Source organism: Paramisgurnus dabryanus, chromosome 23 (genome assembly GCF_030506205.2).
Source record: "Paramisgurnus dabryanus chromosome 23, PD_genome_1.1, whole genome shotgun sequence".
NCBI lineage: Eukaryota > Metazoa > Chordata > Actinopteri > Cypriniformes > Cobitidae > Paramisgurnus > Paramisgurnus dabryanus.
Genome location: NC_133359.1, coordinates 7325443 through 7352552, shown reverse-complemented (window position 1 = coordinate 7352552; position 27110 = coordinate 7325443). Strand labels below are relative to the sequence as shown.

General features: G+C 34.9%; 1 protein-coding gene across 2 annotated transcripts in view; it reads left to right on the top strand.

Annotated features, from left to right (window-relative positions):
- tmem266 (transmembrane protein 266) overlaps positions 1-27110 on the top strand; it is a 64519-nt gene that overhangs the window by 15161 nt on the left and 22248 nt on the right. Inside the window, exon 3 of one of the 2 annotated variants that reach the window (XM_065292110.2) lies at positions 8632-8820. The exons of the other annotated variant lie outside the window; for it this stretch is intronic. Coding sequence (XP_065148182.1) covers positions 8632-8820 — 189 coding nt within the window. The remainder of the gene's footprint in view (positions 1-8631; positions 8821-27110) is intronic. 2 annotated transcript variants of the gene reach the window in all.

Here is a 27110-nt window from a genome sequence, read left to right as displayed (position 1 = left end):
ATAAATAGTAAAATGACACCAACTCAGCTGCACAAAGTGCAAAAGTCATTAGTTGTCATATTTTTATACTTTATGTCCCATGAAAACAGCATATGAATAGAAGTGTTGTTGCATCTGGTGTAGCAGCCAACAACCACTTTACACAGACAGACGCAAGTATGCTATACAGTTGCAATCTTGTACTAAAACTACTGTATTGTACTCTCTAGTTATTTAAAAAAGCAACATTAATTATCATCAAAACCTTTTTTCTTCATTTACATTCATGCCACATAACATTTATACTGGGACAAATAACTTCTGAACATTCATTCCAATCCCTGACAGATATCAGATTTCACTGCATGGTAGTGAGATTCGATAGTCGCCTCGTGTGGATACGTTCACATTCAGTTGAGCTCCGCATTTTTCAGTGAAAGCTGCTTTCCCTTTGCTGTCAGAGCTTTTCTGCATCCTAGCAGAGGATAAGAGTGTCTACATCTATAAATGAGCAGTATCATATTACAATGTACTGTACTTTATGTGAAGCATCAGCCTGATCTATTTTACAACGTGGCTAATCTGTATGATTTTGTACAATGTGAATCAAACAATGATAAACGATTATTAAAAAAAGAAATAATGAAGATGCTAATTGCTTGAAATGTACATATGGGTCAATGACGTGACGTTCATTATTTTGTGTCCGTATGGATAAATTAAATGCAAAAGGGTTAAAATTTCAAAATAAATTGCAGATTACTTGTATAAAAAATACAAGTAATCTGCAATTTATTTTGAAATTTTAAGGAGCAAGTCTAAAATATCTGGTTTTATTTCATTTTGAAAGAATATTTGGGGGATAATTGCAAAAATGTAAGTGTGGTGTAACCGGTCTGTGTCAATTGGTGTAACTAGTATTTTTTTTTTTTTATTAAAATATAAATAAATTCATAAAAAATGTGGAATAAAATATAATCATCAAGTTTAGTGTAATAAGATTTTTTACATACATTTTTACATCATTTGTCAAAGGTTATTTAGAAAACTGAGCTTTTTTCAGCATACCATATGTCAGGACAAATATTACAAAAACGCATTAAAATTTACATTTAAAAAGAACTAATAAAATAATATTTACCTTTTTTTATGATTACGCTTACATACCATCAAGGTGGATAAAATATTTTATATTTCTCATTCTTTGGCACAATTGGCGGTTACACCATTGGACATTTTCAGGTCCATTCAGTATAAAAATTGTGCAAATGTAATTTTTTATTGCATAAAATTAACATAAATACACATTGAAATAAACCTGATGCATGCTTTTAAAACAAGTTTTTTTTTATTAATTTCTTATCTTGACAAACTGTTTTTTTTACTGACCCATATACATATACATACACAAATAAGATTATTAATACAAATGAGATCGTACAAAATTTATATGAAATAACTACCTTGCAAAATATTTATAATGAGACCTCTTTATATGAGTTTCTATATCTTACTTTCGTAGAATGCAAAAGAAGAACTGGCGAAAAATCATGGCAAACTTTTTTCCATAATGACAATAAATGCAGACTGGAACAGTCCATTTCATCTCAAGTGTCCATGATGTTCTTAAACATATATGTTTTGGGTTCTTTTTGTCAGCCCAAGCATAAAATTTCTATTGTCTAAGAAAAATACTGTTATTTTGAGGTGTATTTTGAATGTGTATTTTGTTAACCAGCATTTGTTTATGATTTAATGCTGCTATAAAGCTAAAAACGGTAATAACCTGTAAAACGGGTGGTTTTGAGTTAATTGTCGTCCCTTTGGGCTGGTTTCTTATTTATTTGTATTGATTCTCTCCTACTGATTTATGAGTCGCATTGTAAACTCACTGGGGGGAGAGAGAGAGAGAGAGAGAGAGAGAGAGAGAGAGAGAGAGAGAGTTAACATGGTTCAGACAGTGCAGGTATGTATAGGAAATATCTCAAGATGCCTTGAATGTCTTACATAAAAGCATAATGTAATGAACATATATCTTTAATATTGACTGAGTAAGGTCATGTCAAAGATTGAAATCAAACTTTGTTGATCTTAAAAATAGATTATGAGACTTTTTCACAGACAGTCACATTTTTTATTTTATCTTCATTTATTCACTTGAAAATTGTTCTGAATATTGATTCCTCAAATGACGATTTTGCTGACTTTATATCCACATTCTCTCCTCCTGTTTGTCTTGCGGTATGACGAACAGAAACTCAGAGTGGGCGTCCTGCCACTCGCCAGGCAACACCTGTCATTACCTGACAGCGCAATGCCTTTGCATATGGTTATTTGGAAATGTGATATTGATGCCCTGAACAGTTTGTGCATGTCAGGACAGATTAGAGTCCTGTTAGCTATCTGTAGGAAGTGATGCCAAGCATGCAGATAGCATCAGGGGGACGGTCGGCACATGCTGAGCCCATCCTTTCTCAGCCAGGCGGCATGAAGGGTGCGAAAAGACATTTTGGAGAGAAGTGTGACCGAAACACTGATGCTATGGAACATTCCTTAGGAACAACATGTTAACTGGTGAAATATAGCAAGAGCAAATAAAACACATGCACATTGACGTGTTTTTCATGTGATTTAAAGTGGATATGTAAAATTGCCGTCTATTTCTGTCATTTTACATTTTTTTACTGTATTTCAAAAAAACATGGAAAATCGAATAATTTTTATACAGTTAAGTTTTAAACACTATAGGGCAGTTTCCCGGGGATTAGACTAGTCCTGGACTAAAATAAATGTAAGAGCTGTCCAACCTGAAAACAACTTGCACTGACACATCTTAAAATACATGGTGTTTTTAGTAAGGAATGTTTATTAAATGTTAAACTTCCTAATAAAACTAAGGCCTAATCCTGATTTAAGCTAATCCCTGTCCGCGAAAACCACCCCTATAACAAGAAAATTCAGTAGAAATTACAATGTTATTTCAGCTGGGTTGCCGGTAATTTACCGTAGATTTAAATTTATGTTATTTACTGACAAGAGTTTGTTCAAAGTTAAATAAATGTAAAATATTAAAAAGTCTTTATCTTACAGAATAAAACTATACAATAACTGCCTCATGCAAAGCATTCTGGGAAACAGAAATCATCATCAACCTTTTTCTGTTTTTTTGCTTCAGATTTTATTTCCCAGAATGTTTTGCTTGATGCTGTTTTTTTTGTTTTACTCTGTAAAGACAAAGACTTGTAAATGTTAAATGTTCATTTAACTTTGAACAAAATGTTGCCAGTAAATAACATAAATTTAAATCTACGGTAAGTTACCGGCAACCCAGCTGCAATTTCTATGGATTTTTTTTACAGTGTAGATTTTTATTATTTTAATATAATTTTTACTGTTCATGATGGTTAAGCATATTTCTTTCGTTCAGTTATTTTCATTTTCCCAGTGGTGATTCTCATTAGATTCTTTAATGAAAGTTTAATAATATTTACTGGAAGTAAACACTGTAATACTTTTTAAAACCCAAATAAATTTAAAAAGTACAACCCAGACTAGGGATCGACCGATATGGATTTTTCAGTGCCGATACCGATTTTTTGTTTCATCAGCCTTAGCCGATGACCGATACAGGCTGCCGATTTTCTTTAGCCGATATTTGGAGCCGATACTGCTTTTGCTCACTCAATTTACATCATAAAAATGACACAATGATGATGCCAAATGTTAAAAGTCTCAATTTTAAAAAAGTTACATTTATTGAACTTAAAAAAAAACTATATTTAACAAATAGTAAAAACAGGTGAGGGTGCTATGGAACCACTCTCCAAAATGACGAGGAACTATCAGCAAAAGGATATTGATTTCTAGCACTTTACTACTACAAATATATATATATATATATATATATATATATATAAACACTGGGCACTGATGTATTTTAAGATGTGTTAAAAAGTAATGTTATTAGTTTGGACAGTCCTTCCATTTATTTTAGTCTAGGACTATTCTAATCCCTGTCCGGGAAACCGCCCCATAGAGAAGAGAAATAAAATCCTGCTTTGTCCAGCTGTGATTAGCTGTTTGGCCGAGCCTTGATGTTGTCATGCAAATGTTGGTTGTTTTTAGTCACATGACCTGCAATCACTTGCGGCTTCCAGCACTCTGTCTGTAACTAATGTCGGAAAAAATCAGCGAACACAGCAGCCACATATCGGTCGATGCCGATACACATAAAACTCGCAAATATCGGCCCGATATATCGGCCGGCTGATATATCGGTCTAACACTAACACAGACCACCACGATGCAAACATATAATCATTGATTTTTTTTTACGTTAGTAATAAAAATGTACACTATTTTGCCTATATATAGGCGTCACTTTAACGTATAGGTTAACTATTGACCTGATACGGTCTGGCTTTGAGTAACCCATTTCTAGCCATAATTTACTTGAATATTGTTTTTGTCTAAATTACTTGCGAGATGTATGATTTTCCATCATGTAACAGTAATTACGATGTGTTTGGTTTCATTTATTTATTTTATTTTTGGGTTAGACATCTGTTCACCAACAGCCTAAATTTTATCTTGTTAAGCTAAGACGTCTGGGCTGTTTTTGGACGTCTGCTAGACGTCTTTTAAACGCAAAATTGTATTAATTTTATGCTTCATTTTATTTGTTTATTTTGTCTTTTTTATTTTGGGCTATAATATGAAGCTGACATTGTGATGCTCATGAAATGTGCTTAATTATTTAATCACTCTTTCATATTTTATGCATTGTTTGCTCAAAACACAACATGTATGTGCGGATACAAACCACCAGAAGGTTTTCTGAAAAAAAGTTGTTCTTCACAGCCACACGACCGCATTAACATTTTAGAGATTGGTATGAGACAAGAGCCCATATAAACATTTCCACACACATACAGTACGGTCTCTCTCCAGACCTCCTCTCTATTTACAATATTAATTTGGTTTGTCTTTGTTCTGAACTTATATGAGCTTCCCTATTGGTTCATCTCTTAATAACATATCTCCTGTCATCCAGCATGTCTGGGACAGAAGCCAAAACTTACATTCGTGCACCTCTATCCTTTTGACTTTTTTTGATTGAGGCATCTTAAGGACCCTAAGTATTGATTGCACTTATGAGCACATTATCATTATGAATTGCATATTATCACATACAATCCTGCTCTTTTTTAGTACTGCATACAGTAATTCAGTAGATCCTTGTCTACTTATACAGATTTTTGTGTGCACGATTTTTACTTTGTTTTAAAAAGTGCAGTGGACAGATATGATCAATTAAAATTAACGCAATAAAATGTAATATTTTTATAAAATATTTTTTTACTGTACTATAAAATTTTACTGCTTTGCACATTTTAAATACTTACATTTTGTACAAAATTATTTACAAATGTGTAAATATGTTGGCTTTTCATACTGATATGCAAACAGTGCGGTATAATCAAATCAAATGTTAAATTAATACATTTTAATTACAAGAATTTACTTTCTGGTTTACACTTTTTCCTTAAAGCTTAGGGACCTTAGATGAAATCTTGTGAATTGCAAAATGTTCTTTAATGTCAAAATAATGCAGTTGTATATTGATTTATACAAAGTTTTCAGTATATAAGTCAAGGTTATTTCACTACCACCAGCCAAAGTCTTGAAGGCTACAGGGTTTTTCCCAGAGCAAAATGTGAATTGCAAGCTTTGTAGAAGTGTACATTAATTGCCTTGTTTGCACTGAGATTGAGAACAGCAATCCCAGACTGCAAACGTGAGATGAATCAGCATTCTGCATCCAATAAATCAAAGACAAACCCGGGCAGAATAGGCCATGACATCCAACACTGGGACTGAGTTGTTTGCCACAATATTGTGCTTTGAAATTCTCCAGATACCTCATTATTGTGGGACGCGACGCATGATGGTCCAACAGTGATAAATATTGCGGGTTTAGGAAGGAATCGTGTGGGATGCTGCTTCACAATCTTCTTTCATGCATTTGTTTCATGCCATTGAGGTTTCATACGTCTGAGCACTATTATTGGCCCTTATGTATATAATAAACTCTAATATAATGTCTCATTCTCACTCGTAGTTCACATAGTTATGTATTTTAAATATAACATTTATATACTTACTTGACAATGTTAATAGTCCTTTATTTTAGCAAAAAAAAATAATTATGGCTTTTAAAAGATTACTTGTGTAGTCACCTGTAGTGTGTAATCTGTGGGAATACAATTAGCTATCTTTGAATCGCTTTTGATTTTGTGCGTTATTTCAATAAGACGTTTCTCATCTGTATTTCAACTCCTCGTGAGTTACTTTATCATACACAATATTTATTTTCTTATACCTTCTTTAAAGGGACACAGTTAAACATTAGATTTTTACCGTATTGGAATCCATTCAGCTGATCTCCGGGTCTGGCGCTACCACTTTTACCATAGCTTAGCATAATCCATTGAATCTGATTAGACCATTAGCATCGTGCTAAAAAATAACCAAAGCGTTTGGATATTTTTTCCTATTTAAAACTTGACTCTTCTGTAGTTGCATCGTGTACTAAGGCTGACTGAAAATTAAAAGTTGTGAAAATAACTCTTTGGTTTGGTTTTTTGCGCGATGCTAATGGTCTAATCAGATTCAATGGATTATGCTAAACTATGCTAAACGTGGTAGCGCCAAATCCGGAGATCAGCTAAATGAATTCCAAAACGGTAAAAATTTAATGTTTAACTCCAGGGGAGCTGGAAAATGAGAATATTTTCAAAAAAGTGGAGTGTCCCTTTAAAGTACAGAAAGAATGTTGATCACAGGACTCCTATATATTGTTTCATTGCATCATTTATTGCTCTTGTAAGACGCCACCCACAAGCCCAACGACAGATACAAGTGGAGTGGGTGAAGGGGTCTCGTATTCGTTCCTTCCGTAGCGCTTCTAGAAGAGTAATTCCATTTATTTAATTTGTTTCTTTGACCTCTGTGGTTAAATTATAATCTGACTCCAATTTCTTAGTTACCAATACTATTCTGATGCTGATCATAATTTATAAAATTATTATTATATTTATTTAGAATGAATTATATTCACATAGGGAATAAGGTGTAATTCTGAAGGTGCTAAGGCAGTTCCATACAGCTGGGCATAGAGGCATTCTCCTTCTAACTTAAGTTAAAGTTAGAGGTTTCTCCAAACACATTGAAAATAAGAGGATCCATCTATGTTTTAGGTTGAGGTTACTCCATCTAACCTTAAAACGGGGAGGCAATTACTCCAGTAATATTTTCAATAGAGGCAATTCTCCTAATCTATGCCCCCTTCAATACATTTAACTTAAACCCTGAAAATATAATAAAGATTTGACAAGTTTTTAGAATGAATAAAGATTAACAATTTATTTTGCCAGGCAGGTTACACTTAAATCAATAATTTGGTTATTCAAATCCATCAAAAATATATCAAAACATTCACTTAAAGATCAGCATAGAAAAATGAACATTTCACAAAATACAAAGCATACCTGGCAATTAAAGACACACAAAGTGGTCTAGGAAGATTCTTGTTAAAGATTTCTTCCATAAGGTTTGAATACACACAAAGTGTGGGAGCTTCTGAGTACAGAATGGCTCCCAGAACATCTAGCCAGGCCACCTTTTATACACAGCGTGAGACAAAGACATCGTAAAACTACAAAGTCCAGTTTGACCTGCACCAAATGTTCCTAAAGAACATCTGGTCAAAATAGCCAGAGGTGTCCTGGCAAAAACCCCACCTCTTAAAGAAATGCATCTTCTATCTAACCCCTTGAACCATCTTATTTTAGATATATAGAAATGAGACCTTTTTACTCATCGCACCATGACCTTTAAAATAATATTACACATGAATATGTATGTAAAACACAATCTTAGAACCCCATAATATGTATACATTACATTTCAGCAGATACTCAGTGATGTGAGCCAAAAGGCTAACAGTTCAAAAACCTTTGTGATGAATAGATTAACACATCAAAGAGTTGTATATCTGAAGACCTCTTTCATCTACGGGTCACATTTGGGTTCCCAACACCCCCTGAGGTTTAATTGTTTTACAGTGTCTTTTCATAAATAAACTTAGTTTATTGTGTTAACAACACCACCTGTTTACAGTGTCTCTTCATGAATAAACTTAAAGTTGATGAATTATAATCCAGTACTACACTCTGTTTTTATACACTTATTATGTATTTGTTGCCATCTTTGCCTGTTTAAAGTCAACATGAAACATTCAAAACCCATTTTACTGCATAGGTAGAATCGGACTTGACTTTATTGAATAGGTTTTTTTTATTAGGTGAATGGGTGGGGTTAAAACAATGCTTGGTGACATCACAAAATCTTTAAAGTTGTGAGAGTAATTGGTTTGATGAATAATACATATTTTTCTTTGGAATTTCTTGTCTGGATGAATCATCCGCAAAATTAATACAAAAGTAAAGACTTGGATTCATGTTGACTTTGACAGGTGATTTCGTTTAGTTTGTGGTCCTTCACACGAAATGGTAATGACAATCATCTATTTCACGAATAACTCGATTAATGCAACAAGACAATAGAGTAGATTTCACCATGTGTCCCCAGGCCCCCTCAGCAGGCGACAGCTCCAGATCTGGAGGTGATCTCCCAGCAGGTGGAGGATGAGGGCCAGTGCATGGCTCCAGTACAGCTGGTCAGCTTCGCCTACAGGGATCTTCCGCTAGCTGCCCTGGACCTCTCGCTGGCCGGATCCCAGCTGCTTTCCAATTTGGATGAAGATGAGAACCAGGACGGGTAGGAAAGGAGCACCAAACTGTTTACACACACACAGGCACCCAGCTAGCCGCCTTAAATATGGCCCTAATTCTTACCAGATTTTTATTTAGTGATCAGACTTGAACTAGTAAGCTAGTAGAAACTACTCAGTGCATCCCAGTAACCACATAGCAAGAACACATGCTTTTTACTTGATATTAAAACATATAAAATTGTAATAAATTACAGGCATACTTTCCAAAAAGTGCTGGATTGTTTAGCATTGGCTCTTGATTGCTCATTCGAGGGGCGCTTATTCAAAATAAGTGTTCGGAGTGTCGTGTGTTGCTCATGTTTTCAAAATATTTGTTTGTTGCGTCATGTGAACCATGTGCATCACGTGGTTTGTCAAAATAAGTGCCTGCTGGACATGCGTCAAAACCGTATATGACAAAAGAGAGGCAAGACACTCCCTTAACAGTAAACTCAGATTACGCATGAGCTTATGCGAGTATCTGGCAAACGTGAACGTTTCTTTTATCATAAACCCTTTAGATGCGTCTGAAGCAGGCACTTATTTTGACAAGACACGTGATGCGCATAGGTTCACTCGACGCGCTGAACACATATTTTGAAATTACAAATCAAACACATGGCCTACATACATGTTGTGGCGAACTTCGCATCGTGCGCCCTAGAAAAAAAAAAGTCACCGGCCGCCACTGCTGTATAGATAATGTCCATATTTGACCCAACCATGGGTTGAAACAACCCAGCATTTTTAAAGTGTAAAATTAATCGTTTTGATAAATGAATATAAACATTATTTAGTGTGTTTATAAATAGTTTTTCTTTTAAAGATGCCAATTTTCCACACTGTAAAAAAGTTACCTGGTTGCCTTAAAATCTTTATTTAATTCACTTTAAAAATATTAGTTGACACAACAATATTTACATAACTTTTTAAGTAAACTAATGTTTTTTAAGTTGAATGACCTTACTGTCTTAAGGTCAATTTCCAGGAATTGGAAACTTACTCTTTTAGGTAAACCAACAAATCTATTTGACGGTGCATATTTAGCTTTTATTAGGGCATTTACAAGCAATAAGATCCTCCAACACAACCTAATGGCGATTTGTACACTGTAAAAAAATTTTTAAGTCATTTTAACTTAATATTATTTATAGTAAGTAATAGTAAATAATAAAAAAGATAATAATAGATAGATTTTACAAAATTACTTGTAAAAAATTTTAAGGCAGCAAATAATTTTTTTTTATGTGTATGTTTTTTATGAGAAGGCTGATTTGTATTCGTACGACCAAATGTATAAAATTTAATATGATTTGCCTTAACTCCTGTGGGGTATCTTTTATTTTTAAGAGACATATTCAGATATCCAAAAAATCAGGACGGACTGCATACTGAGTCTCTCTCACTTAGATCAACGATACTGACTTTTAACAGGTATTTCTGGAATTTGTTTAATGCTTGCCAGGGGCGGGGTAAATTAGGTCCCAAGTTGTCGTATAAACAATACTAGTCGTATCTAGAATAGTAACGATCGTAATACAGGATTGCGTCTGACATAGGAAGCACTTTGAAGGAATTTGTTTATAGTACAATTGGTACGCTGAAATGATACATAATGCGTAACTGTATTGCCAAACCTTGTTTAGCAAAAACATTTTCTGGTAGAGTTTCGTGGATCGATTAGTATTTATTATATTTTATATATTTAATTATTGTACAAGTAATAATAAATATATTAACTTTGTTGTGCTCGTATATATTATTGAATACACTTATAGTTTATTATACATTAAGCCTTTATTAAAATGTTTAACAAAGCTGCTAAAATGGACCGCTGCCATTCATAGCATTTTTAAGTTGTTGATTCGCATGCCTTTGTGATTCATATCATCCTGTTGAATAATTTTTTACATTTTTTAGATGATTTTTATCATTGTGTAACTCTAGAGAAACCAGATTTTGATTATCAGCATAAATTCAAGTTCACTCTTTGGCTTATTTAGATACAAAACTTTACATTTGGACCAACATATACAGTAACGCAACCAATCACAGTTAATTTTGTTTTTTAATGCCTTTAGGGTTGGATAAATCTTAAATCGACCATGACACAATATTAGATCGGTATATATAACGCTATTTCATGGCAATTTGTATGTTTTTTACGAAGTGGCTGATTCGTAGTATTTCATTCGACCTCATTCGTAAATTTTTGTACTATTTGCTTTGACCCCTGTGACGTTTGGGTTGGGGACGGGGTTAGGAGTTGGGTTTTGTTGTTGTTGTTTTTTTTTTATGATAATCGTACGTTTTTGCGCAATTAACTTTGTATAAATTCATTCGAATTAGCCAACTCGTAAACTATTTACGACTTCTTGTGAGATCAGGCAGGAATATATGAAACTTTTAAGGTCTCTGTATACGTCTGTAAGGAAAATATTGAAATCATAATGTTAAAAATACAAATGATCTTTAAAACTAATGTCATGAAACAAATCAAAAAAATCAGCTGTGATGAAACGTATGACTTCTAACTACCTAAAATTGGATCTTAAACCTGATCCTGGCTTTGCCCTTAAACAATCACATCAGCTTAAACCTTTTAAGTTTCCTGATTGTTATACATTTTAGCCTTTCCACATTTTGCTACGTAAAATCTATTTAACGCAACTTGACAAAATGCGTTCCCGTTTTCCTAAAAACAATTGTGATTTCACATGCCGCATATTTGTCACTAGAGGTTCTCTGGATTCTCCTTATTTTGTCCTGACTACTTCACACCTACCTAAAAATGCCAGATTTCAGTGGGTGTATTTGTTTTCCTCTGCGTGAAGTGTGCAAATGTAGCTTTAAAAAAAAATCATCTGGCACCCGCAATGCATGCTGGGAGTGTGGAGCACTCAGACCTCTACAGTGCTGACTGGGTTTTTTGGCAATCGACTCTTCAGTCCCGTCTGGGTATCGTGACTCATGGTGGACGGGCGCTGCGCAATGCTCTGCTACACGCAGGGAAAGTTGACAAACACCATAAGCTTAATTATGGCAAGTGTCGCACTGTCCACAAGCCACGCGTGTGTGTGTTTGTTTGTGTGTGACAGATGGTCCATGTGCACCCTTGACTCCCAAGTGTGTCATTTTGTGAGTGTGTTTTTTTGAGATATCAGCACAGAGACTCACTTTTTTAAGTAATATGCTCACAAATTGTTTGAGATTCAAATTGTACAATTACATTGTAACTGCTCCTGAAAAGGTTTGGATGATAAGTCTTTCCTCCTTAAGAAAACCACACCATAAGTTATTTTTGCAAGCAGCTTATTATGACCTATATTTACAGTTTAAAGTTAAGTGCCATCTAGCTGGCATAAAAAAACGATTGGGTTGCGTTGCATGCCATCATGAAATGACGGTCAACTATCGCTACAGTTCCAAATGCAGGTTTTTTTTATATGTAATGTGTAAACAGTTTTGTATCGTAATAAATATTTTCAAAATAATCTTATAAAATAAGACCAGACAAAAAGTTAAATGACAAGAGATAAATGTGGCTTTTGGTCGTCATATCTTGTGGTGCCACAATATCACCCACACTAGCTGCGTTTCCATTGCAGATTTGTGCAACACTTTAGCATTATTTTCTAAATTTCAACAAAAAAGTGTTGCGAAATGATGGCGTTTCCATTAAGTGATGATCTGCAACTGAAGTGTACTTTTTCATATCGCGATAAGTCATTCCAAACATCACGTTGACTGATGTTGGTAAGTTTACTAATATCACATCCACCGCAAAAGGCATTATTTTTAACCGAAGGAGACGTAAGAGTATTATCCAAGAAACCTACCTATATTTGAGATGTGATGTAAGAAAACAAATAAAGGTAGTATGAAAGTTTTTTTTTTTAAAGCAGATGGTCAGTTATTTCATTTGATATATTGCATGTTTATATATTTACTGTAAAGAAGAACATTTTCTTAAACTTTTGTAAAAATAATAAAAAATGCTAGCGCTGGTTGGCAACATTTTAAAAAAACGCTGGCGGGGATAGACTTACGTATAGGTGTTTCTTGGAGGTAATAGTACATTATTTTAAATCAAAAAAGATGTAGGAGTGTTATCCAAACATTAATGCCAAGGAAAGCCTTTTATACTTTAAAGCAGATATGTATTGAGCTATTTTATGGGAGGTTATAGTACATACAACGTCATCGTCTAATAACAATAATGTGACTTGCATCAGGTGACCTGAAAATGCCAATAAATTGCAGTTTTGCCAAATACACCTCTTCTGAATTGCCTGAAAAACCACCTCATGCGAGCATAAAAACTTTTTCCGATATATAGGAGTTTTTGCGAAATTAGCGTGTTTCCATTACACTGTAAAAAAATTCCATAGAAATTACAGTGTTACTTGCAGCTGGTTGCCGGTAACTTATTGTAGATTTAAATTTATGTTATTTACTGGGAACATTTTGTTCAAAGTTAAATGAACATTAAACCTTTACAAGTCTTTGTCTTTACAGAGTAAAACTAAAATAACAGCATCAAATAAAGCATTCTGGGAAAACAAAATCTGAAGCAAAAACAATAAAAGGTTGATGAAGATTTCTAGTTTCCAAAATGCTTTGCATGAGGCTGTTATTGTATAGTTTTATTCTCTCAAGATAAAGACTTGTTAATATTTATTAACTTTGAACAAACTCTTGCCAGTAAATAACATCAATTTAAATCTACGGTAAGTTACTGGCAACCAGTTGCAAGTCACATTGTAATTTCTACAGAAATTTCTTTACAGTGTAGGTGTATTTTCAATTTGCCTTTATTTTTATTTTTAATAATGTCAATCTGCGCAATTTAAAGGGTAATTGAAATACAGCTAGTGAAATCTTATTCGTCCAAAATCTCGCTCCACATCTGTACTAAACATCAAATATTTCTCATTGGCTTTGATTGTCATGGGTGCACACAAGTTTTACATTCAATGTGTGGATAGATAAACCGCTTTTCACATCAATTGTGATAATACACAGTGTAAAACTTCAATTTTGATAGAAGTTTTAAAATCAAACTCGATCAACATCATTCATACACTATAAAATATTTCTGTAGAAATTACAGTATTACTGGGTATTACTGTAGCTAGCTGCCAGTAACTTACTGTAGATTTAACATTTATGTTATTTACTGGCAACAGTTTGATCAAAGTTAAATGAACATGAAACCTTTTCAGTCTTTATCTTCTACAGTAAGTTACTGGCAACCAGCTCCATAATTACAGCAATTTTTTACTCTCTTGTACTGCAAAAATGATGTAAATGCATTTTGTTTTTGCTAGAAGAAATTTCCAGTGAATATTTCACAATGACAGAAACTTATCACAACTGTACAAATGTACATATAAACAAGCTCATGGTTTGATCTCACTTAGATTACCGTAGTATCGTTGATCTTTCCGGTTTCAACGGTTTGACCCCACCAGTTATACAGTTCCTTTGTTTCTATCTTGAGTGACTGCCAGCAGAAAGTGAGAGCAGGTCATGCTTCTCGTCTGAGTCATAAGTGAAACACGTCAAGAATGATAGAGGTATCTTATGCGTACTCTTCTGATGGCAGTTTAAACCTTAATTGTACTAAGCAGAGGAGCTAATAATAGAAACATACTGTAATGACAGATCAATCATTATGTCAGCGTACTGGCTGAGACGAATATAGAACAATGTTAGCATTTCAATAATGCATGACTTGAATTACGAGCCTGTACTCCACCAAAAAACGTGACTCCGTAGGTTGTTTACAAGAAGCTTATTACGACATAATTACGCTTTAAAGTTAAAAGACAGTTTCGTGTTACGTGTGTCGTCATGGGATGGATCCTCATTACCAATCAAAAATGTAGGTTCATTTATGTGTAAAATGTGAACTTTTCACACGGTCCCTTACCATCAATATTATCAAAATTTACTTTTGCAGTTATGCATTTGGCAGACGCTTCAGATAAGCGACTTCCAGTGCATTCAAGGTAAAAATTTTATCAGTTTGTGTGTTCTCTGGGATTAAAACCATGATCCACAACACTCTACAAACTGACTAAATAACAAAGTTGAAAGTTTTTGTGGCATCTCTGGTAGGGGTATTCATTTAGTAAACACTTCTATGGGTCATATTCGAGGAAAGTGCTGTAAACTGTGTTAAAGGATATGTTGTAACTTATAGTACTTTTATTATTTTTACATAAATTAATATTCTGGGGTGTAAATATAGTTTTTAGGAATGCATTATGTAAAGAGCGCTTAACTTTTATTTTCTATTTAAAGGGCACATATTATGCCTATTTTTACAAGATGTAATTTTATTCTCAGGTATGTACGGTGGCCCTGAAGTGCAAACCACAACAACAAATTACTAAACAACAACAACAAATTAAAAAACACCACAACAAATTAAAAAATACTACAGCAAATTTAAAAAACACTACAGCAAATTAAAAAACACTACAACAAATTAAAAAACACCACAACAAATAAAAAACACTGCAACAAATTAAAAAATAACAACAAATTAAAAAACACTACAGCAAATTAAAAAACACTACAACAAAATAAAAAACAAATACAAAATAAAAAACACAACAGCAAGTTAAAAAACATTACAACAAAATAAAAAACACTACAACAAAATAAAAAACAACTACAAAATAAAAAACACTACAACAAATTGAAAAACACAACTACAAATTAAAAAACACAACAACAAATTAAAAACACAACTACAAATTAAAAAACACAACTACATTAACCTACCGGAAGAGGTAGGTACCAGTGGGCAACATGAGACATCGCTGATTGGACGACACTGCAGTTCGGCTTTTGAACCGGAAGATATTCTTCCTATGGCGCATTTTTTCAAACATGAATGTTACAGATGACCCAAACGTAGCAGCTGCTGGGGCCGGCTAAGGGTATGGTCTGGAAACCGCAAACGATACTAGTAAGCTAACGTTACATCCACAAGCAACGTAAGCATTACACTATTCTTATTAACTTACTCGAAGGTTGTTGGGTGTCTCCGATGGTAGATATTTTTTTAAGCCTTTTGCCACAGCCGCTGCAAAAGTTCGGGGACGGCTCAACCAGTTCTTTTCCGCAGTTTGGGCAAAACATTTTGCTGTCCTTCCTCCTCTCCAAACCACGCGCTACAGGAAGAATAACTTCCGGTTCAAAAGCCGAACTGCAGTGTCGTCCAATCAGCGATGTCTCATGTTGCCCACTGGTACCTACCTCTTCCGGTAGGTTAATGTAGTTGTGTTTTTTATTTGTAGTTGTGTTTTTAATTTGTTGTTGTGTTTTTAATTTGTTGTTGTGCTTTTTAATTTGTAGTTGTGTTTTTTAATTTGTTGTAGTGTTTTTAATTTTGTAGTTGTTTTTTATTTTGTTGTAGTGTTTTTTAATTTGTTGTAGTGTTTTTTTAACTTGCTGTTGTGCTTTTTATTTTGTTATGGTTTTTTATTTTGTTGTAGTGTTTTTTAATTTGTAGTTGTGTTTTTAATTTGTTGTAGTGTTTTTTAAATTTTAGTTGTGTTTTTTAATTTGCTGTAGTGTTTTTTTTAACTTGTTGTTGTGTTTTTTATTTTGTATTTGTTTTTTATTTTGTTGTAGCGGTTTTTAATTAGCTGTAGCGGTTTTTAATTTGTTGTCGTTTTTTAAATTGTTGCAGTGTTTTTTAATTTGTTGTGCTGTTTTTTAATTTGTTGTTGTGGTTTAGTAATTTGTTGTTGTGGTTTGCACTTCAGGGCCACCATAGGTATGCCTAGAATTTGTGTGTAAAGTTTAGCTGTAAATACCCCACATGGCATTTGTTATAGTATGTCCAAAATGCTTATATTTGGGCAAAAAAGAGGTGTTTTCATGTGTTTAACTTTAAATGCAAATGAGCTACAGCTCCTCGCTTCCTTACCAACAGACAATGAGCGCTTTCGGTTAAAAATAGATGTAATTCCTGTGAATACAGCCTGAGGCAATAGTATTTTTAGCTTCATTAGCGCTACAACGTGCTAACAAACACATTTAGAAAAGCTTTTGGGTACATTAACCAGTCAGTCAGTGCCTGTGGGCGGGACTTTGTTTGTGTGATGTCACATTAACAAGAGAATCAAAACAGACTGCTTTGGTGGGATATAGGATAGGGTGGATTTTTTTTTATTGTAGGGTTGATATGTTTACACAATGCCAACACACCATTATGTCTAAACACCTTGTAAAAGTGGATTTTGCATAAGATGTGCCTTTTAAGGGATTTTATTAATACACTGCAAAAAATTATTTTCAAGGAAAAAAAATCTTAGTATTTTTGTCTTGTTTTCAGTAAAAACATCTCCAATTTCTTAAATTAAGATGCCTTTTCTTGATGAGCAAAACGACCCAAGAAAATAAGTCTAGTTTTAGACCAAAATCAAATTTAGGTGATTTTGTGCATAAAACAAGCAAAAAAATCTGCCAATGGGGTAAGCAAAAAAATCTTGAACATTTTTCTTAAACACTAAATTCAAGAAAAATTCAAGAAAAAATTGCTTACCCCATTGTCAGATTTTTTTGCTTGTTTTATGCACAAAATCACTTAAATTTGATATTTTTGGTCTAAAAACGACTTGTTTTCTTGGGTAGTTTTGCTCATCAAGAAAAAGCATCTGAATTTAAGAATTTGTAGATATTTTCACTAAAACAAGACAAAAATACTAAGGATTTTTTTTCTTAAAAATAATTTTTTGCTGCCTATAATATTATTATTAATAAACTTCATATTGCATTACTTCGATAGTATAGTGATTGAATAATCTTAAAATATTTCAAAAATGGTAATAAATTATTCAAATTCAAGATATATTTAACCCAGATGTGTAGGTATCTTTAATTCAATAGCATTTAACCTCTAGTTGGTTTATTATAAAAGCCTTTATTACACGGCTCTCTGGAATGCTTGATTCTGATTGGTCAGTTGAGACATTTGCAGGTTCGTTCTTTTCGAATAATAACCGCTCCAAAATAATAACGCATAGCCGGTACTACTTTTACGGGTAAGATCGCTCCGCGCCAATAAAGATTACTGTTTGTTTGGTGCCATCTTGTGACAAACACTGGACAACCACGACAAGACACAGAGAGCTTACTGAGACTGAACTTGACAAAATAGAGCATGACAGCTACGAAGCCAACACACAAAAAAATACAGAATGGGCATTAAAACTTCTCAAAGACTGGCTAAAAGAGAAAAAATGGAGACAAGTATGAAGCAGAGGATCTTAATAAGGTATACGATCATTTTATGCATCTGTGCAAAGTTTCGCGGAAGGATAAAAATGTTAATTTAAAACAAATATGCCAATAAAATGTTTCAAATTCATATTCATGTCCAGTTTTTTTTTCTTATGTGACAAGTAGCCGTGTAATAAGCGGGATAATGTAGAGTCAGCCGGTAGTTATCGGGAAATAAGCCCCTTCAGTGTGATACAAGACCCTCCGCTTCGCGTCGGGTCCTGATCACACTGTCGGGGCTTATTTCCCGATAACTACCGGCTGCCTCTACATTATCCCTTACTTAAAATAGGTCACGCAACACAAACTCGACCGCACATTATGGGGCATATACACCAAACGCGAATTTAACGATTTGCACGAGTAGATTACATACAAACTTAATGCATAGACGCGATCAGATAGCCGAATACAAGCGCTATTCGCCTCAAACGCATCTTCACCCAAGTTGAAAATATTCAACTCAAGCGAAAAATTCGCATGACACGAAGTTAAATCCCGCGAGTAATCTAGAGCGAGTAACGGGATGCCCCCCGTTTGGTGTGTATGTAGCATTAGGTTTCTCTTGACTAGTATTTTTCAGTATTGCCCAGGAGATGAACAACTTTTTACCTGAATGGATTGGTATTGTGTTGGGTGCAAAGCTGTGCTGGTTGTGACATCACAACATAAAGGCTCAGCTCATAAATACTATAAGTTATGCAAAAATAATAATAAATGTGTGACCATGTCTGGTAAAACAAGTCTGAAGTCGCATAAATTGATTATGAGATTAGGCACATTAGTCATATTGCTGTAAAATTGTCAGATTTTATTAACACTATTTTATTAACTCTGGGAGGTTGGCTTTTTGGCTCAACTCAGTCAATAATATTAAAGATATCAAGGTTATATTTTCACAGAATGTTTTTTACATTATCTAAGATGATTTTATATACAGTAGAAAACAATAAATCACCAAAAATGACTCCAGCTGGGTTTTCCAGATTGTCACATGAGCTTTTACGTATACCGTGTTTTGTCTAGCACCATCACAGTAAATAGACTGACAACCGGCACTGTGCTGCCATAAGGGAGTCTGGTTGTAGTTCAAGAGCTGGCAGACAGTAAGGGGGGTTAAGACATCCAGCATGTGCGTTAGGCTATTCTTAGCATGTGCTGGCACCAGAACTTCCTGACCGGAACAATATGGAGGTTTTTCCAACCTGAAAACTTGGTATCCAAACAAGGACCATGATGAGACATGCTGTTTTACTTCTATGCTGTTATTTTAATGGAAAAATAGCACAAATACGAAAGGGTGCCATTAAAGAGTTAATTCACACATAAATTGTGAGTAATTAACAAAATATTATTATTTTTGGATAATGATGTGTGCCAGTACGATTAATTTAATTACAATTAATTTTTCAATAAAAAAGCATTGTTTTAGCAGGTCAAAGGTAATGGGGTAGATCCCAGTAAACACACATACTGATAAAATAATGTCAATTTGGATAAAAGCATCTGGCAAATGCATAAATGTAACGTTGAGTGATAATAGTAGACATTATTAAATATCACCTCAGAGAGGTCACATGGCCATAATTCATACATTTTTTAATGGCCATACTTGGGTTTAAAAAGCATTAAAGTTTATCTATAAAACAAGACCTTAAACCTAGAGCACTGTGACTGAAATATTTCAACTTGAAGTATGTCAATGCCAAACGCAAGCTTGATTTCAAACATTATGTTCTGAAATGTGTCAGAAAACAATGCAAGAACACATTTCTTGTTGCCACAAGGGGCGCTATAGCAAACATTATGTAAATGATCTTATCAGAAAGATGGCTTTTGGGATGGTCACACAAGACTTTTAGTTCCACTGACTTCCATCCATATTCATGCGAATGGTGCAGATCGAAGAAAAAGATTACTGATGCGTTACATCACAACATGAGCTTTGGAGGAAACACTGAAAATTACAGTACAAAATAACAAAATTAACAATAAGCAACAGTTTGAAGGAAACTTCAAAGCACGTAAAATGTTTTTGTCAGTTAATATAATACCCTTAGCGTTTATTGTCACTAGAGGTAACTATATAATATGGCAGACCCAACTTTTGCCATCTCTCAGATACTTAATTGTCATTTAAATGATGTTCAAAGCAGGGGCGCCGCTAGCAATTTTGGGCCCTTTGAAAAAATAGGGGGTCAGGCCCCCACCATACCCATTTCGCACCAAACATACAATCCAACCTACTGTAGCTATTCAAAATCTTTGTCTGTAATTTAATAATACAGAACTATTTATTCTGCTATTGTTTTGACCACAGTTATCAGTATTTATAGATACCTAAAATGTCTGCAGCTAAGATATTTTATAGTGCAATGTAAATTTAATTGAAAAATACAGTACATTAAATCAAATATTCAGAGAAAATGCAACATTCTTAAAGATTAAAGATAAATGTGACCATGCCTGTGAAAACCCAGCTGAAGTATTTCTTTGTAATTTACTGTTTTCCACATAAAATCATCCTATATAATGTAAAGAACATTTTGTGAAAATATAAACTTGATATATTTAATATTGACTGAGTAATGTCATGTCAGCGATTGAAATCATAGTGAAATTAATGCTTGAAATTAAACTGTGATGCATTTTATCTCACAATAAGATTTGAGACTTTTCTGATTTTCACAGGCAGTCTCAGTGACATCCTGTATACTTGAGCTGTTACACACACGACATTGAGGGGACGAACTAAGTGTGTAATGAGATCGTAACAAGGCGTGGTGATCTTGAACCTGCTTACATCACGAGGCATTTTTTGGACCCAACATCCAATACAAAAATTCAACTGCAGTAGCCACTGTTTAACCTGAAGAGGGCAGCACTCAGACGTTTTTACATAAGTATTGAAACACTTTATATCCAAATGTCAAAAAACTTACTAAAATCAATGAACAGCACTAATAAAACCCCATTCTTACAGATCATTAACTAAAAAAAGTTGGTTTAGGGTTTATTACTCTTTAAGAAAACAGCTATACTGTTATTAAATGATTCTTCAGACTGTTTTTTAATCAACGGGGCTCTAAAATGAAATGAATGACAACTATAGCAGATTGCAACATAGATTTCCATTGATTTCTTAAACCTGTTGCAAGTTGAGAAGCTTTAATATACATAACTGGACTAGTTTAGCCTTTTTTTGCATTTCAGTTTTCTCACAACCAACTCGATTCACGATTGCATAAAAATACTTCCTTGGCATATTGCGTTACAAAACTAGTGTATAACTGATCGCAATTCTAGTTTATGTTACGGGCTACGTTAATTAAACAGCTTATAAGGGCTGACTTCGTGTAAGAATCATAACACAAAACAGGGAACGTAAATCCCCTTGTGTTTTTTTAAACTGAGGTGAACAGAGCGAAGACTTATTACAGTGGAAAGAAAACTACATTGTATTGATCCAGCGTCACATTGTGTAAACTGCATTTATAGTAAGGAAGTGCACATATGCAGATATCATAGGAAATAGCAGCACACACCTTGCTCTCTTGTGAAGTTCACTCTGCACTGTGAGACTGTGGATTGAAGACGGCGCTAAAACGCAGAGTAAAGACGGGGCGGAGCTAAGAGGGCTCATCTTAAGGGGGTTGCGTGTGCGGCACAGTCCTTGGCTGGGGTCCTCAAAAGTTCATGGGCCCTTAGAATCGTCCTAACTTTTCCCCCCCTTACGGCGCCCTGGTTCAAACTCACAAACCTATATTGAGATAAATTTGCAGTTTATTTCATTAACTCCACATTTTTAAATTTAGCTTACTTATCCTCGTGATATTTGTAAGATTAATGATGTGCTTTTCTCAAATGCTCAGCATATATTTTATGCTTAGCTCTTCTCTTTGTTGTTTTTTGTTTGTTTGTTTGTTTTCAACCTTCCCGTTGCTCGCTGAAGTGCTGAGGTTTGTCGGCTGGCTATGACAGTTGTTTTTAGTTTTTGCTTGCTTGCTATTTACCTGATGTTTCTGCTGATCTGAGACCAGTCTCTCTCTTCATCAATAAGTTTGAATTTGGGAGATGCAAGAGAAATTTCACTTATATCGGCTTTGAACTTCGCAGGATATTCACAGTGGACCCTAGAAATTTGTCTGTACTGTTTGCTCATTCCCAAAACTCCAAAACTATATCAAACAATTTTAGAAAGACAGGTTTGTGCATTATTATTATTCATTTGAGAAACCTTTATTGCAATTTATAAACTTGCCACCTTGTAAAATAGTAACAAATTGTCATGAGATTCTGTTGTTTTGGCCCATACCAAATCAGTGCTTGTAGTTGTAAATGGATGAAGTTCAGTGAGGTCGATAATGATGCAAGTTTATGCTTCTTGGTTGCTTAAAAGTGATTTCTTTAGAGACCAACACGATGCTTAATCTGTTACCACAGACTTTATTAATCGGTCAGGTTTAGTGGAACATTGAAGCCACAATGTTTCATGAACATATGCTTGGACACCTTACATATTGGGCCCTATCTTGGACCCAGCGCAATTGACTTTGTCAGTGACGCATGTATCATTCGTATTTTGCACCGGCGCACAGCGAGTTTTTCCCTCCATAGACGCACGTCGGCAAACTAGGGAATGAACTTGCGCTCCCTGGGCGCCGGTTCAGCGCAAAAAAGGAGGCGTTTTCCGCCGCAAACCATCCCTGATGCTATTTTGCAGTTTCAAAAAATAATTGTGCCACTGACCAAAAAAAAACTAGTCTAAAGTCAGTGGCGCGTTGCGCGTTGTTCATTATGCTATTTTAAGAGCGCATGCTTGACCATAATGTATAGCGTGCACAACGCGCACACCCTTTGCTTATCTAATCTACACAGATGCAACAGTTATTTTTGCAAATCATAAAATGTTACACTAAAAAATATTAACACATGAGATAAGGGGAATCATTGTGTTGAGCATTGTGGTGATAGTTTTTATTTATTGTGTGGCTGCGTTAAAAAATTCTCATGCAAATAACGATTAAAATATTTTCATAAGTTTGTTGTGTGGCTGTATTACGTTTATTTTATGTAAATAATAATTAAAATGTTTTCATAAGAAACCTTAATGTATGTGAACTTGATTTGTAAGTTTACTTTGGGGTTGACCCTTGCTTGCGTTTCTTGGGTCCGATTTCAAAGCCCCCAAACCCTTTCAGCTGTGAGGGTGGACGCAGATCTGTGTAGAGGCAGATCCACCTCCCGTTACACGGCGTGCCCGATTTATGCTGGCAAGCTTGGGATTCCCCCGTCTCCTGACATCATTGTAGTGCTTGGCGCAACGATGGGGTTGCCAGCTGATGAGACAATTGTGGCTATTTCCTCCCACGCCTGTTTAACCGACGCTGATTTGGGCGGGTTTCTCCTATCCCCACACAAAACAACTGCTCTGTCTTTGACTGCTCTTACAAGAACGTCGGTCTACTTGGCTGTGAACCGCTCCTGGTGTGCGCCTGGTAAATCCGTCATAATAATAGCAACCCGACATGGAACTTGCGCCCTTGCGCTTAAAGGGAATGTTGGATAGCGTTCTGATTGGTTTATTTGACGTTACGCCCAAACCACACCTATGAATAATGAACCTACTTCAGACCAACCCCTTATTGATTTGCGCCTGGCGCAAGAGTTATTTCTCTCGCCGGGAAAATAGCAGCAGCGCCCAAAATCCGCCCCCAAAGTCACTTGCGCATTGCGCTTCGCACTTGCATTTCAGATCGTTAAAATAGGGTCCATTGTCTTTGATGTGTGTTAGACTTCGTGCATATCTGTAGTGTGTAACGCAATCCCAGAATGCACTGCACAAGATGGCAAAACATATTATATTGTAACTGTGCACTTTAAAAAAAATCCTGGGTAATTTTCAACACGCTATTGGATCAAAAGGGACGAACCCAGCTGTTGGGTTAAATGAATCAAGAAAATGATTATATTTGAACCAGCAATGGGAACCTAGCATTTTGGGTTGAAACAACAATTTTGGTAAAATTACATCCCAATTGGTAGAGCAAGTAACCCAGCATGTGTTTGTGTGCTTTGTGAGCTTTAACGATGCAGCCTCCAAAAAAATTGCCTACACTGCATATGTATATGGCAAACACCAAGATGGAGCCCATAGCATCTCCTTTGATATTTCTTTTAGCGAGAGAAGCAAAGTTTTACTAAGAGGCCGGTATGACAGCCCATTTCTCCAGCTCACGATCGACCGTTTTCATGGTGTAATCTATCCTCTGCCCGGTGCGGCCGTACAATCTCACTCCTGCATCTCATGTAGTGCTGATATACTGATGTCTTTATAAACCTTTCCTGTCCAGCACACACATTACCTTCATAATGTTCATTCCACTACAGTGTACGTGTGTGGGGTTAGCAAAAGTGCAACATTTCAACATGATATTGTCCCGTTCCTATTCTTCCCATTGGCAATGTGTGTGCACAACTGAAATTTTGTGGCCTAAAATGTATGACAAGTTTATTTACTGTATTTTTTTCTATTTTACGTTTACATTTATGCAAAGTGTCTTACAGCGCATTCAGATAAATATCAGTATTGTCTGTGTGGTAATCGAACCCATAAGCTCTGTGTTGCTAATGCAATGCTTTACAAACAGAGCTACATGAACATCTTTTCCTGTTTCCTGGTTGGTTTAAATGACCTGTTCCTACTTTTTACTTGCCATAAATACTTCCTAAAACTAAATTTAATATCATAGTCTAATCTTATCCAGCACTTCCTATGTAGGAGTCTATAAATGGGGTTATTGATTTATTTCATTTCTTTGCTTTACTGGACTGAACCGGTTTAAATGAATTATAAAGCCATACTCTTGAAATAGACTGAATCAAAAGACTGATTTACTTATTGTATGGTATATATAACAGCTGTGAAACTTTTTTAATAATAGAAAGCACAAACCATTTGATATTTAAGATGAAATAAAGACTTAGTTACCGCGGTCCAGTTTAATTCAGAGACATTTTGGTTTGGTGTTTTCATTTTCATTGTAATCCTTTCAAAAATATATTATTTTAGATGCAATTTTGTTATATTTACAGGTTTCATTCTCTAATATCTTTTTAAAACATTTAAAATCATTTCACAGATTTGTCACACAAAAATTTCATCTGACCCTGGCTATAACTAACACATCAGACCTTAAAGCTGCAATCTGTAACTTTTTCAGCTAAAAAAATATATTTGAGCAAGTAAATGTCTCTTAACCCCGATTTACAATCATACAGTAAGCTTTTTACAATGATTTGGAGCTGTTGGGTATAATTTTGCAGCAACTGTCAATAGTTTTTTAATACAAATAAGGATAAGTTTATACGTAAAGTTACCTGCAATTTTATCTTTTTAACAGAGATGGCGATAGAGGTGCAAAAGTTACATATTGCAGCTTTAAACTGTGTTAAACCTTTCTGCTTTATACATGAATAGTGTCCTGCCAAAAAATATAACACTTAAAGGAATAGTTAATTTTCTTAAAAGAAAAATCCAGATAATTTACTCACCACCATGTCATCCAAAATGTTGATGTCTTTCTTTGTTCAATCGAGAAGAAATTATGTTTTTTGCAGGATTTTTCTCATTTTAATGGACTTTAATAGAGCCCAACATTTAATACTTTACTCAACACTTAACAGTTTTTTTCAACGGAGTTTCAAAGGACTATAAACAATCCCAAACGACGCATAAGGGTCTTATCTAGCAAAAGGATTGTCATTTTTGACAAGAAAAATAAAAAATATGCTCTTTTAAACCAAAACTTTTCGTCTAGGTCCGGTCCAGCTCGACCTAACGTAAATGAGTAGTGACGTGTCACATATATAAAACGCACATTTGCGGACCATTGTAAACAATAAACTGACACAAAGACATTAATTAGTATCAGTTGACATACAACAACGTAGGAACGGTCCTCTTTCTCAACACTTGTAAACACTGGGGCGGAGTTTCGCATTCGTCCTCTGTGACTTCTTGACGTCATGATGTATTGCGTGGGGTCACGCTGACGCATCACGACCGGATCTAGATGAAAAGTTGTGGTTTAAAAGAGCCTTTTTTTTTATTTTTCTTGTCAAAAATGGCAATCGTTTCGCTAGATAAGACTCTTATGTCTCGTTTGGGATCGTTTATAGTCCTTTGAAACTCCGCTGAAAAAAATTGTTAAGTGTTGAGTTAAGTATTAAAATTTTGGGCTCTATTAAAGTCCATTAAAATGAGAAAAATCCTGCAATGTTTTCCTCAAAAAACATAATTTACTCTCGACTGAACAAAGAAAGACATCAACATTTTGGATGACATGGTGGTGAGTAAATTATCTGGATTTTCTTTTAAGAAAATGGACTATTCCTTTAACCTTTGTGACAACCATAACATAAAGGAATAGTTCACCCCAATCTGTTGTCCCCGTTTACTCGCCCTTATGTCGTTTTAAACTTGTTTATAGTCACCGTTAAACTTGTGTAGTCACCGTGAAAAGTAGATTGCTTTATTTTTCCCGTGGGTGCCGTATATCCGAGTAAAACCGGCTTCTGAAATGAGATAAGGTAGACTGGATTTGAATTCAGAGTTTAACTTTCACCCCTTGTTTGCCTGGCACCTCTAGTGGTCTGAGCCAGCAAGAACACATTCAGCTCTCCAATGCCCATGTGTCTCCAGGATCGAGCTCCGCTGTGACCTTGACAAGTGATAGGATGTGAAAGTGATAGGATCACACTCCACAGCTCCATTCTGGAACTTAAGACAGCAGACTTCCTTCTCACACAGCATCTTTCTGTCCTTTGATACCCAGCACAACCCAAATGTTTTTATCTCTTGAAGTTGAAGTTTTAGTTGTACTTAGCGACCTAAAACTCATTTATCCACTCCTATCATAAAGGTCATGGGTTTGGCTTTGAATCTGACTAGTTCAGCATAAAGTGACAAACTATTGCTATCACCTTGCTC